General features: G+C 48.0%; 1 protein-coding gene across 2 annotated transcripts in view; it reads right to left on the bottom strand.

Moving 5' to 3' along the window:
* The window catches only part of SMPD4 (sphingomyelin phosphodiesterase 4), a 75,604-nt gene extending 66,194 nt beyond the window's left edge, over window positions 1-9,410 (bottom strand). For both annotated transcript variants that reach the window (XM_077461556.1, XM_077461557.1), the window contains exons 1-3: window positions 9,258-9,410; window positions 6,178-6,264; window positions 947-1,086 (exon numbers count right to left, since the gene is read on the bottom strand). In XM_077461556.1, the coding sequence (XP_077317682.1) occupies window positions 947-1,086; window positions 6,178-6,264; window positions 9,258-9,299 (269 nt within the window). In that variant the 5' untranslated portion in view covers window positions 9,300-9,410. The remainder of the gene's footprint in view (window positions 1-946; window positions 1,087-6,177; window positions 6,265-9,257) is intronic.
* Between the last annotated feature and the right edge of the window lie 4,279 nt (window positions 9,411-13,689).

Genomic DNA, 13,689 nt, shown 5'->3' with positions numbered 1-13,689 from the left:
GACAAAAAGAATTGTAGGAAAATCCTCCCAAAATGATCAGAGGCAGCAAAGTAAATCCCATCAAGGTTTTAATCCTTTTTACTGCTAGACTAACTTTTCTATTTATTTGCACATACTGTATGCTATGCCAAGGCACTCCCCCTCACGCCCCCCCCCCTCTTTCCCAAGCTAACAGCCTGGTTAGAGATGGCAACTGTTTTTTTCATAGTAATTTTAAAAGGTTCAGACTTGGGTATGTATGGGGGGGAGGGGGGGGGGACGCATTGGTCCACTTATTAGATCAGGGGGCCCTGTGAAAATCAGCATATTACAAGTACAAAAGTGTACCCATGAGGGGAAAAAAAAAAAAAAAGTTAAAATATATACTTTCCTCAACCTTTTCTTCTGCCTGCAGTGCCTAGGCAAGGGTGATAAGATGCTTCCGGTGAGATCCCGAGAATGTTGAGAATTCCAAATCCAGTTTGAGAGCAAAAAGATGCTCTCAAACTGGATTTGTCTTATCACAAGATTTGGGGCACTCATCCTTCCTCAAAAAGAATATTGGCATCACATCCTGCAATACGGATGATGGAGCTAAATATTTTTTCTAATGTCTTTCTTTACAGATACAGTTTTGCCCTTTTAATGTATGTCAATTTGTATAGGGGAAGAGACACTGATCTAATATGCGGACATAGCATTTTACTGCAAGGTCTGCTTTAAATTTGATATTAAAGAAATGAAAAATGTATACAATCAAGATTATTAAAAGATACACAGCAGCGTTCGTACTACAAACCGTAAAATTAATAAAAAAAACCTTAAAGAGTAAGACTCCCACACACAGTATAATGGCGTATGCTAACCAGGAGACCTGGGAGTACAAGGCAGAAACCTCACCACTAAAGCCCTGGAGATATAAAAAGGACTTGTATAGCAAAGTAGAAGCAAATGGATATGTAATTACCTAGGATGCAGGAATTCCAACGCAGTATGAAACTCTAAAGGTATTCTATCCGGCAGATGTCTCAGGTTCCAGCCCACTATGGTGCCATCCAGGCTGCCAAAGACCAGCTCTACTAGCCATGGGAAAATAGCATGCAGTTCCTACAAGCAGAACAATGAAATCTAATGTGAATATATACCGTATGCTTTACAATCATCAGCGCTATGCTTTGACAGCTACAAAACAATTCAATTGTAACACTATTTCTTGATGCCCAATTATAAGTTTTCTAAACCACTTGGTGGAAACCTTCTTTCCATCTAAACCTTAGAAAAGCAGAGGTTGCATCCCACTGCTTGTGGTGGACAGATGAATGAGCAGACAGTGGGGTAATTTTTGTAATTTTAACTCCGTAAAAGTACACTTCTTAAAGCACTGAAAAATTAGTCCTGTTTTTAAACTAGAAATTGCTAACTCCTCCCTGCAAAATTCTTGCCTCCAGATTAGAAGCGGGTGGATATGTGCAATAAAAATTAGCGATGCACGTAAATTTAGGCTGCTGAAAATTCTTGTCCAAAAATAGAGTTTTCAGTGCTGTGCCGAAAAAAAAAAAAAGCGCTAATAACTTTTGCAATTTTGACACGATTTTATCTTGCTTATAGTGTGTTTTTCATAGGTCACTTGACAAAAAAAATGCATCAAAAATGCAACACGGGTGCATTTTTGATGCGTTCTTGCTTAGTTTTCAATACACCTCAATAAAGAGGTGTGCTTTTTGGTGCAGTTTGTCAAATGTGCACCAAAAACACAGCAAGCAGGATTTTTAACACCTCTTCAAAAGAGATATATATATATATATATATATATATATATATATATATATATATATATATATATATATATATATATATATATATATATATATATACACACACACACACACATAGTGAGAAAGTACATAATTGAAAAGCAGCCTATTGGTGAGCAAAGATGAAGCACTCTTGTATCAACCATCTCTAGTAAGGAGGCGATTTTCAAAAAGTCAGCCAGAGATAAATAAATGTTAGGCCGCGTACACACGGGCGGACTGTTCGCCCAACCTTGTCCGCTGAACAGTGTTTGGGCGGACAGTCCGCTCGTGTGTGGGCTTTCAGCGGACAGTTTGACGGACAAAGTCTTTCGGAAATTCCGAAAAACTGTCCGCTGAAACTGTGTTTGAGCGAACAGTCCGCCCGTGTGTAGGCTACTTTCGAAATGAGCAAACTGTTCCCGCTCGGAGGAAAGTCTGCTCATTTCGAGCGCGTGTGAAGGTAGGCGGGGCCCGCGACGGAGACGTCGCAGGCTCCGCCGCCTGGAATGGGCTTAAAGGGGAACCCCAACGCCGAAAAAAATCGGCGTGGGGGTTCCCCCAAAGTCCACAACAGACCCTTGTCCGAGCACGCTACCCGGCCGGCCAGGAAAGGGGGGCGAGCGAGCGCACCCCCCCTCCTGAGCCGTACCAGGCCGCGTGCCCTCAACATGGGGGGGTGCCTTGGGGAAGGGGGGGCCGCGCGGCCCCCCCACCCCAAAGCACCTTGTCCCCATGTTGATGAGGACAAGGGCCTCTTCCCGACAACCCTGGCCGTTGGTTGTCGGGGTCTGCGGGCGGGGGGCTTATCGGAATCCGGGAGCCCCCTTTAAGAAGGGGGCCCCCGGATACCGGCCCCCCACCCTATGTGAATGAGTATGGGGTACAATGTACCCCTACCCATTCACCTGTGAAATAAAGTACAAAAAAAAACACAACACAGAGAAAAAATATTTTATTGCACAGCTCCGGGGGTCTTCCGTCTTCGGGGGTCTTCTCGCCGGACTCCTCCGCTATCTTCGTGTAGCTCTTTTACTAGCGGAGGAGCCCGGCTTTCTTCCTCCCCGCCGCCGGCCTCTTCTCCCGACTTCGGGGGTCTTGTCCCCCTCTTCGGTTCTTCTGCCGGGCCACCGCGCCTTCTTGTAGCTCTTTTGCAGGCGGTGGCCCGGTCTTCTGTCGCCGCTGCCTTCCGTTCTTCTGTCGCCGCCTTCGGTTCTTCTGCCGGGCCACCGCGCCTTCTTGTAGCTCTTTTACAGGCGGTGGCCCGGTCTTCTGTCGTCGCTGTCGCCGTCGCCGCCTTCCGTTCTTCTTCTTCTTCCCCAGGAAATGTTGACACGTCGCTCTCTCCGGCCGGAATGCCAGAGCCGCGCTGTGCGGTCACTTATATAGTGACAATGGGGCGGTGTCACATGGTATATGTCACATGGGTTGATGTCACATGGGGACTATGACATAGTAAGGGGGCGGGGTCACCATGTGACCAACCCATGTGACATATACCATGTGACACCGCCCCATTGTCACTATATAAGTGACCGCACAGCGCGGCTCTGGCATTCCGGCCGGAGAGAGCGACGTGTCAACATCTCCTGGGGAAGAAGAAGAAGAACAAGAAGAAGAAGAAGAACGGAAGGCGGCGACGGCGACAGCGACAGAAGACCGGGCCACCGCCTGTAAAAGAGCTACAAGAAGGCGCGGTGGCCCGGCAGAAGAACCGAAGAGGGGGACAAGACCCCCGAAGTCGGGAGAAGAGGCCGGCGGCGGGGAGGAAGAAAGCCGGGCTCCTCCGCTAGTAAAAGAGCTACACGAAGATAGCGGAGGAGTCCGGCGAGAAGACCCCCGGAGCTGTGCAATAAAATATTTTTTCTCTGTGTTGTGTTTTTTTTTGTACTTTATTTCACAGGTGAATGGGTAGGGGTACATTGTACCCCATACTCATTCACATAGGGTGGGGGGCCGGTATCCGGGGGCCCCCTTCTTAAAGGGGGCTCCCGGATTCCGATAAGCCCCCCGCCCGCAGACCCCGACAACCAACGGCCAGGGTTGTCGGGAAGAGGCCCTTGTCCTCATCAACATGGGGACAAGGTGCTTTGGGGTGGGGGGGCCGCGCGGCCCCCCTTCCCCAAGGCACCCCCCCATGTTGAGGGCACGCGGCCTGGTACGGCTCAGGAGGGGGGGGCGCGCTCGCTCGCCCCCCTTTCCTGGCCGGCCGGGTAGCGTGCTCGGACAAGGGTCTGTTGTGGACTTTGGGGGAACCCCCACGCCGATTTTTTTCGGCGTTGGGGTTCCCCTTTAAGTCCATTCCAGGCGGCGGAGCCCGCGACGTCTCCTTCGCGGGCCCCGCCTACCTGTACACGCGCTCGAAATGGGCGGATTTGCCTCCGCCTTACGTGGGCGAGTCCGTTCATTTCAAAAGTTGAGCGAACTGTTTGGCAAACAGTTCGCTGAAACAGTCCGCTCAAAAAGTGCCGTGTGTGGCGATGTCCGTCCATGCTAATTTTGAGCGGACTGTTTGCCGAAACTGTTTGACAAACAAAGTTGGGCGAACAGTCCGCCCGTGTGTACGCGGCCTTAAAGTGGAAGTTCAGCCTAAAACTAACCAACTCGAAATCTACTGGCAGCCATATTCCAAGACTAATCGATCTAACCCTGTAAAGAAGAAATCACTACGCATACCTTTTCTGCAGCCGCTCCAGTCTCCAGCAACGAATGCCGTTTAGAAGAGACAGCCGATAATGGCTGGAAAGGGACATCACCCATAGATTACTATGGGGCTTCCATGGTCAGCTGTCTCTCCTGCACACACCTCCACAGAAAAGCTGCTGCTGACAGCTCAGCGTGGGACTATATCGGAGCGGCTGCAGAAAAGGCATAGGTATGGATAGCAATTTATTCTTTACAGAGCTACATAAATTAGTCTAAGCCCTTGTACACATGGTCGGACATTCCGACCGTGTGTGGGCTCCATCGGACTGTTTCCATCAGAATATCCGACCGACAAAGTTTTAGAGCTGGGCTGTAAAATTTTCCGACAACATGATCTGATTGGACTTTGTCCGATCGTTTGTAGAGAATTCCGATCGGACAAAGTGCCACGCATGCTCAGATCAAATTCCTAGACCAAAGCTATTGGCTACTAGCCTGAACGTAGTCCCGTCGTAATGAAATAACGTCATCACGTTATGAATGATCGGATTTTCCGACAACTTTGTCCGACCGTGTGTATGCAACACCAGTTTCGGACAAAATCCGATGGATTCGGTTGTCGGAATGTCTGACCGTGTGTACATGGGCTTAGAATGTGGCTGCCAGTAGATTTAAATTAGTTTTAGGCTGAACTTCTACTTTAAATAGATGCGCTGTAAACCTTTTACATCCTGGAGCAACTAAAAAAAAAAAAAAAAAAAAAAAATACACATTATATATATATATATATATATATATACATACACACACACACACACACACACACGTGTATGAAATTTAGATGAAATGTTTGAAGTACAGCATGTGTAATAACCAAGGCTCTTTCCTCCAGAGATCCAATTGAGGAGTGAGCATAGCCACCCAAAAATAGGAAATGTATTATTGGCAGGATTACCAGGTGGAAAAAAAGGCTGAAGAACTAATGCAGCCACCATGTCTGAATACTGGTGGTAGCCTGCGTTTGGTTTAATTTGTGTTTTTAGTTTTAGATACTCTTAAAGGCTACATCTTAATCCATCTTTAGTATGAAATGGTTTACAATACACTTAAAAAGGTAATTTCCCACGCTAAATAGATAACATTGGCAGCTTTGGAGAAGAGGTGATTATATTAAAGGCCAAGTACCTTTTGGGAAAAAAAATAATAAATGCAGGTATTTTTGATCGGGGGTGCAATGTCAGGCTCCTGCAGACAATCTCTACAGATTTCAGCATGTGCCTCTGTATGGGCAGTCAGTTTAAAAGCTGCAGGACTTGTGAATAAACTACAAGCGCCCTTACAGTTCATTGACCTTCCTGTGAATGAGTGACTCACCTGTGCAGGTGGAGCCCCACACAGTTTTTAAAATGTGACACGGGGGGGGGGGGGGGAGTATCAGGGGGTAAGGAGCATGGACCATGTTACACCCTAAATATAGGTGTAATATATATTATGCTTCAAATGTGAAATTATTCTTTCAAAGAGAATCGCTAACTATTCACTTTTCTCATTCCCCTGATTATCTGCATCTACAGTAGATCTGTCTGATCTGTTGAGATAAGAAAGGAATCCAGGTAATCACACTTCATAAACTATGCGTCTTTAATTATTCAGAGAAATGTGAAATTCACTGACCAAAAGTGGAAAAAAAACAAGGAAAATTCTATTATAGCATAGCAAGTCAGATTGCTATTCAGTCAACATGGTGTATTCTTGTTACCTTTGCAGGGAAATCTTCAATAACTCTGGCCAGATCTTGGCACCGCTGGACAAAGGGTTTATTCACACAATCTGCTTTGAGCGTGGCCTGTATCAAGAACATTAAAGTAACTAAATAAATACACATTTGTCATTACAATAGTATCCTATCCTGTAGAATCAACATGTCCCTGTACATTCACTAAAGGCTAGTGACACTGATGAGTAATGAAACACACAGCTACCACAATTTCTTAGTTAGATATTTATTTACCCACAGCTTCACTTTGTGTAGAAACATCAACAGTTTAAAAAAAATCTGTCAAAAATTTATTTCATCTTAGGTAACCATACACATCCCAATTCACGCTTCGCTATCGGTGCTCAGTTGATGGCACATATGCAGCTCCCTAAGGGTGTAAAAATAATTATTCGTCTTTGTAGCATGTCTCAATGTGTCCCCATTTAAAATGAAATATACCGTTAATATATTAAGCTGGGGTTCCTAATGGGCTATAAAAGAGGTGCCTATACTCAGTCTCGCCATGACCCTCTGCTGGAATTGCCCAGTATTGTTTACTTGACCGGAAGAGGAGTGATAAATAAATAGTGATAAACAGTTCAATATCTGTATTTGTGGACAACGCTAAGCAGGGCAATAACCTGTGGAAACCTTGCAAGAAGATCTGAACAAATTAATGGGGTGGGCAACTACATGGCAAATGAGGTTCAATGTAGAAAAATGTAAAATAATGCATTTGGGTGGCAAAAATATGAATGCAATCTATACACTGGGAGGAGAACCTCTGGGGGAATCTAGGATGGAAAAGTACTTGGGGGTCCTAGTAGATGATAGGCTCAGCAATGGCATGCAATGCCAAGCTGCTGCTAACAAAGCAAACAGAATATTGGCATGCATTAAAAAGGGGATCAACTCCAGAGATAAAACGATAATTCTCCTGCTCTACAAGACTCTGGTCCAGCCTCACCTGGAGTATGCTGTCCAGTTCTGGGCACCAGTCCTCAGGAAGGATGTACTGGAAATGGAGCGAGTCCAGAGAAGGGCAACAAAGCTAATAAAGGGTCTAGAGGATATTAGTTATGAGGAAAGGTTATGAGCACTGAACTTGTTCTCTCTGGAGAAGAGACACTTGAGAGGGGATTTGATTTCAATGCACAAATACCGTATTGGTGACACCACAATAAGGATAAAACTTTTCTGTGCAAGGGAACTCAAAAACACCCTTGGCCATTTACTAAAATTAGAAGAGAACCTTGAACTGCATAGAGGGTTATTTACTGTAAGAGCAGTAAGGATGTGGAATTCTCTTCCAGAGGCAGTGGTTTCAGCAGGGAGCATTGATAGTTTAAAAAAAAACTATTAGATAAGCACCGGAACGACCACAACATACAGGGATATACAATGTAATACTGACATAAAAGCACACACACACAGGTTGGACTTTATGGACTTGTGTCTTTTTTTTTTTTTCAACCTCACCTACTATGTAACTATGTTTGCATTCCCCCCCCCCCCCCCCCTGTCCATTTGGCACTTTTTGGGGAGGGAAGGAGGAGTGGGTACCTGGTTTTGCCAGGTACCAGCTCCCACTTCCGATTAAGACCACCGCAGCAATCTATGAAGGTGTGCGGCCCCTCCTCCTTCTGGGCCACACACAGGTTCCAGAAGACTGTAAGACCATTCACAAAGCGCAGTAGGAATCTGGCTGGCTTCACTTCCGTTTCACCTTAGTGAAGATGCCAGTACCTGCACCTGAAGCCGACGGAAGAATCAGCTTGGGTGCTAACATCACTGGATCCCTGGACAGGTAAGCATCCTTATATTAAAGGTCAGCAGCTACAGTATTTGTAGCTGCTGACTTTAGATTTTGTGGGGGAAGACTAAAGCAGGTAGCTGGTTTTGACAGGCACCAGCTCCCACTTCTGGTCAGATGTTCTGTGGCAATCTGAGCCAGATGTTTGGGGGCCCCCTCCTTCCTCTGCAGCCTTCTGGGGCACATCACAGGTCCTAGAAGACTACAGACCCTTGCTCGAGGCACAGTGGGAAACCGACTGTGAAGCGGCAAAGCTTCCCTGCCTGTTTACCTTACTTGAGATGCTCGCACCTGCAGAATCGGTTTGGATGAGGACAGGGCTGGATCCCTGGACAGGGAAGTATCCTTATAATAAAAAAAGTCAGCAGCTAAAATATTTGTAGCTGCCGACTTTATTTTTTTGGGGAGAGAATGGAGCGGGTACCTGGTTTGACAGGCACCCGCTCCCACTTCTGGTCAAATGTGTCGTGGCAATCTGAGCTGGATGTTTGGAGCCCCCCCCCCCTCCCCCTCTTTCCTCCGCAGCCTTCTGGGACACATAACAGGCCCTAGAAGACTACTGGCCCTCGTGCAAGGCACAGTAGGAAACCGGGCGAAGGATGAGCTCAGGCGTGTTTGCATACTCCATGTGCAGAGCCCGCCAGGAAGTCAGCGCAGCGCTAATCACAGGCAGCGAGACATTGCCCCAAAGCGCGGCTGCAGAGATTGGACAATGTCTCACTGCCTGTGATTAGCGCAGCGCTGCGCCGACTTCCTGGTGGGCTCTGCACGTGGACCATGCGAACACGCCCGAGTTCATCCTTACTACCTGGACAGGTAAGCGTCCTTATATTAAATGTCAGCAGATACAGCATTTGTAGCTGGAGACTTAACTTTTTGGGCCTGGAGCTCCTCTAAGCTCAGTTTGGCACTTTCGGCCTAAGCCCCATCAACTTCTTTCCAAATTGTCTAATGAGAGGGACTTACAGAACAAGGGTTGGCAGATGATGAACATTACCACAAGGAAGTCAGCCCCTTCACTACAAAGTGAAACCATCCCGTGTACAAGCAAATAAGAAACCGAAACTAACACCAAAGTAAGAGAAACAAAGCCACCAGCTCCATGTCTATGTGGTTTACATGTCAGTAAGTGGAGGCCATGGCTGTACAGACCAAGGGAGCGCCCAGTGTCCATAGCCCCCCTGTATATACTGTACAATGGGAGGGGGGGGCCTGGCAAAGTATGACGCAGAGGCCGCGCCACACACACCGGCAGCTAAATTCTTACCAGCAGATAGCTGGGCTGCTGTGTCCCCCCGAGGAGGCTCATCCTGTCACCTCTTCCCACTGATCCTCGCGCCAGAGATCAAAAGTTACTCGTACAGTTTAGACGACGTCATCTCAATGCGCCAAGGGTCGCCTCTCTAACGTGGAACAAGAGAACACATGTATGTATTTCATGGTTGCTACAAAATGTGTCCTCGGTCAGTCGCCATTTTCTTGAAGACCCGTCCGTCATTAGCCCCGCCCCCAGTGCAGTCTTAGCTAGGCACATCTGGCTTGAACTGCGTTCTGTATATCCTTTGCTGATTTGTTGGTCGTAATACTTCATTTATTTAATAATACTTCATTTATGTAATAAAACATCATTTATTTAATAATACTTTAATTGATTTGCAGAGACCTGTTTGCACTTTGAAACGAGAGAGACTATTTCTGTTGATCGGTATCCAGAAACTCTTAAACCTCATACACACGATCGGACTTTGTACAAATTTTCCCCTGGACTTTTGTACAAAGGGCGTTGGCCACAAATTTGTATTGCATACACACGATCAGACTTTTTAGGCAACAAACACGAACGTAGTGACGTTTCAACGTACTGACCACACTTCAAAAGAGGACATTTAATTACTCCAGCGCCACCTTAGGTCAACTTCTGTATTGTTGTCTGATCTTTTGCATTGGTTCTGAGTAGGGATGAGCTCAGGCGTGTTCGCATGGAACACGTGCAGAGCCCACCAAGAAGTCAGCGCAGCGCTGCTCTAATCACAGGCATTGAGACATTGCCCCAATGTGCGGCTGCAGAGATCGGGCAATGTCTCACTGCCTGTGATTAGCGCAGCGCTGCGCCGACTTCCTGGGGGGCTCTGCACGTGTTCCATGCGAACACGCCTGAGTTCATCCCTAGTTCTGAGCATGTGTGTTTGTACTTTGTACAGAAGTCTGATGGTTTTGTGTACACACGATCAGACTTATGTTGTCAAAAAGTTTGTCCATTCACACAGTCAACAAAAGTCAGTTGAAAACCGAAAAAGTTTGTCCGATGGAACGTACACGCAGTCAGATGTTGCCTTAAAACAGCTAATTTGCATGTTTTTTGTCAAAAAGTCAGATCGTGTGTATGGGCCTTTACACACCTACACCTAAAGCTGGATACACATTATACAACCTTTGTTCGGTTTCCTTTAAGGACCCATGCACACGATCAGACTTTTTGAAAACAAACATGCAAATTAGCTGTCTTAAGGCAACATCCGACCGTGTGTACGCTCCATCGGACAAACTTTTTTGGTATTCATCGGACAAATGTTGGCTGTGCGAACGGACAAACTTTTTGACAACATAAGTCTGATGGAGCAAAATCTGATCGTATGTACAGAAAACCATCGGACTTTACAAACACACATGCTCAGAACTAGGGATGAGCTTCGTGTTCGAGTCGAACATACGTTCGACTCGAACATCGGCTGTTCGCCCGTTCGGCAAATTCCGAACGTTATGGGCCGTTCGCGCCAAATTTGTGTGGCGCTCACGGCCCACAATGCACTGCGTCATCGCAGTGCATTGCTGGCTCATGATTGGCCAAGCATGCACTGTGACCCCGCATGCTTGGCCAATCACAGCGCCAGCAGCGAGGAGAGCCATGATTGGCCACAGGCAGGATGCCTGTGGCCAATCATAGCTTAGGCTGTGTAGTACACGCCCCACACTATATAAGGCCGCCAGCGCGGCGGCCTTGTGTAGTGTGTTGGCGTCTGAAGCAGTTAGTGGGTGTTCTGTGTACCTTCAACACAGTATACACCGATCGCTATCGGCCGATTTTCGATCTTGCTCTTCTGTAGTGGTTGTTGTCTGTGTGCTCTGACCGCAGTATACACCGCTATATTCACCTCACCTATATAGCTAGTGATCTATCTTTTATAATAGAGCTTGCAGTCAGTAGTGTTAGGAGCTTGTGCGTGCTGTCTGCATGCTCTGTACCCTGTACACACCGCTACATCCACCTACATAGCTCTTCTCTATTTGAGCCCACTTGCCATCTGCAGGAGTTATTGGAAGTTGTGTGGGCCTCCAGCACAGCACAGTATACATCTGTATATACCCCTTTATCTCTGGTGTTCTATAAAAAAAGGCATCTGCAGGAGATAGTGGGTGTTTTGTGCCTCCAGCACAATATAGACCTGTATCTACCCTTTATTGCTGTTCTCTAATAGAGCCATATGCAGGGCTTAGTGGGTGTTGTGTGACTCCATTACAGTATACCCCTTTATCTCTGGTGTTCTATAATAAAGGCATCTGCAGGGCTTAGTGGGTGTTGTGTGACTCCATTACAGTATACCCCTTTATCTCTGGTGTTCTATAATAAAGGCATCTGCAGGTGTTAGTGGGTGTTGTGTGCCTCCAGCACAATATACACTACCCAACTCCCTTCAGGCCATTACCATGTCTGGAAGGCCAGCAAGGAGAGGCAGACAGGCGCGGGCCGATAAAAGAGGGCAAGCAGGCTCTGTGTCTAGAGACAACAGTGTTGGTCGTGGACGCGGTGCATTGTCATCAGCACGTGGCCATGGGACACGCTTGTCATTCTTTTCGGCAGCTGGACATGTTGAACGCAACATGCCAATGACTTGGTAGAGTGGATGACCAAGCCCTCTTCATCCTCCTCATCCTCTCTCACCCAGTCTCAGGGTACTAGCAAAGCAGCTGCCAACGCATCGTCTTCCCTCGTCTCAATGTCACCATCAGTGACTCCTTCCCTAGACCCACCACGTCCTCCTGAGGAGTCTCCTGAACTCTTTGAGCACAGTGTTGGGTACATGCTCCAGGAGGATGCCCAGTGTTTTGTAGCCTCTGATGATGACACTCAGCTAGAGGAAGGCAGTAGCGTGAATGCAGAGAGAGGGGATGCTCAAGAAGGACAGCAATCTGGCAGTCATGTTCCACAAGCTGCAGCATATTGCCAGGTTTGCTACAGCGATGAAGAGGGAGGGGATGATGAGGGCACTGACTCCACGTGGGTGCCTGGTAGGAGAGAGGAGGAGGAGGCACATGTCCAACGAGGCAGGATGCCCTCCGGGGGCCAGCTTAGGGGCAGCACACCGACTGAATCACACCGCAGAGCTCCGCCTGTGCAGGGCGCTGCCTCTGCGCGTTATTCTAAAAGTTCTTTGGTGTGGGCCTTTTTTGAGACGAGTGCATCAGATCGCACCGCTGCTATTTGCAACATATGTCTCAAGCGTATCCCGCGTGGCCAAAACATCAGCCGCTTGGGCACCACATGCTTGACCAGACATATGTTGACCTGCCATGCAGCTCGTTGGCAAGCGTACCTCAAATACCCACACCAAAGAACAAAGCGGACCTCTCCTTGCTCCTCATCAGCTGGCATCTCCAACCCCACTAGACCTTCAGTCCTCTCTGAAACCTGCTCTGAGAGGAATGAAGGTGTAGAATTAGGTGTGTCACAGCCAAGTGCTTCCGGGCACTCTGCTAGCAGTACACCCACGTCCGATTATAGCAGGCAAATGTCCCTGCCCCAGCTGCTGGACCGGCGAAAGAAGTTCACTCCCAGCCATCCACATGCCCAGCGGTTGAATGCTAGCTTGGCTAAATTGCTAGCACTTCAACTGCTGCCTTTTCAGTTGGTAGACTCGGCCCCCTTCCGTGAGTTTGTACAATGTGCGGTTCCTCAGTGGCAGGTCCCCAATCGCCACTTTTTCTCACGGAAGGCGATTCCGGCTCTCTACCGGCATGTGGAAGGCAATGTCCTTGCCTCGCTGGACAGGGCGGTCAGTGGTAAGGTGCATATTACCGCTGACTCATGGTCCAGCAGGCATGGACAGGGACGTTACCTGTCTTTCACGGCCCATTGGGTCACTCTTCTGGCAGCTGGGAAGGATGCAGGACAAGGTGCAGTAGTGTTGGAGGTTGTTCCGCCACCACGCCTCCAAAATGCTACTATTGGTTGTGACACACCTCTCTCCTCCACCCCCTCCTCTTCTTCTTCCTCCATGGCCTCTTCCAGTGCTCTGTCCTCAGAACCAGCGGTGCTCCGTAGGCGTTCCAGGGGCTACGCAAGTACGCAGGCAAAACGATGCCATGCCGTGCTTGCGCTGGTTTGTTTGGGGGACAGGAGCCACACTGGGGCGGATGTTTTGTCAGCTCTGCAGGGGCAGGCCGAGAGGTGGTTGACGCCACGCCAGCTTAAGCCAGGAATGGTGGTTTGCGACAATGGCACCAACCTCCTCTCCGCCCTCCGACAGGGACAACTGACCCATGTGCCCTGTGTAGCTCACGTCCTTAACCTGGTGGTGCAGCGGTTCTTGGGCAGGTACCCCGGCTTACAGGATGTCCTGAAGCAGACCAGGAAAGTCTGTGTGCATTTCCGCCGATCATTTAATGCCTGCGCTTGGCTGGCTGAGCTCCAAAAGGAGTTG

Source organism: Lithobates pipiens, unplaced genomic scaffold (genome assembly GCF_037356315.1).
Source record: "Lithobates pipiens isolate NorthernLeopardFrog02 unplaced genomic scaffold, aLitPip1_a1.2 Scaffold_3, whole genome shotgun sequence".
In the NCBI taxonomy this organism is placed as follows: Eukaryota; Metazoa; Chordata; class Amphibia; order Anura; family Ranidae; genus Lithobates; species Lithobates pipiens.
Note: the sequence above shows the minus strand (reverse complement) of the source record. Positions and strands in the feature narration are given on the sequence as shown.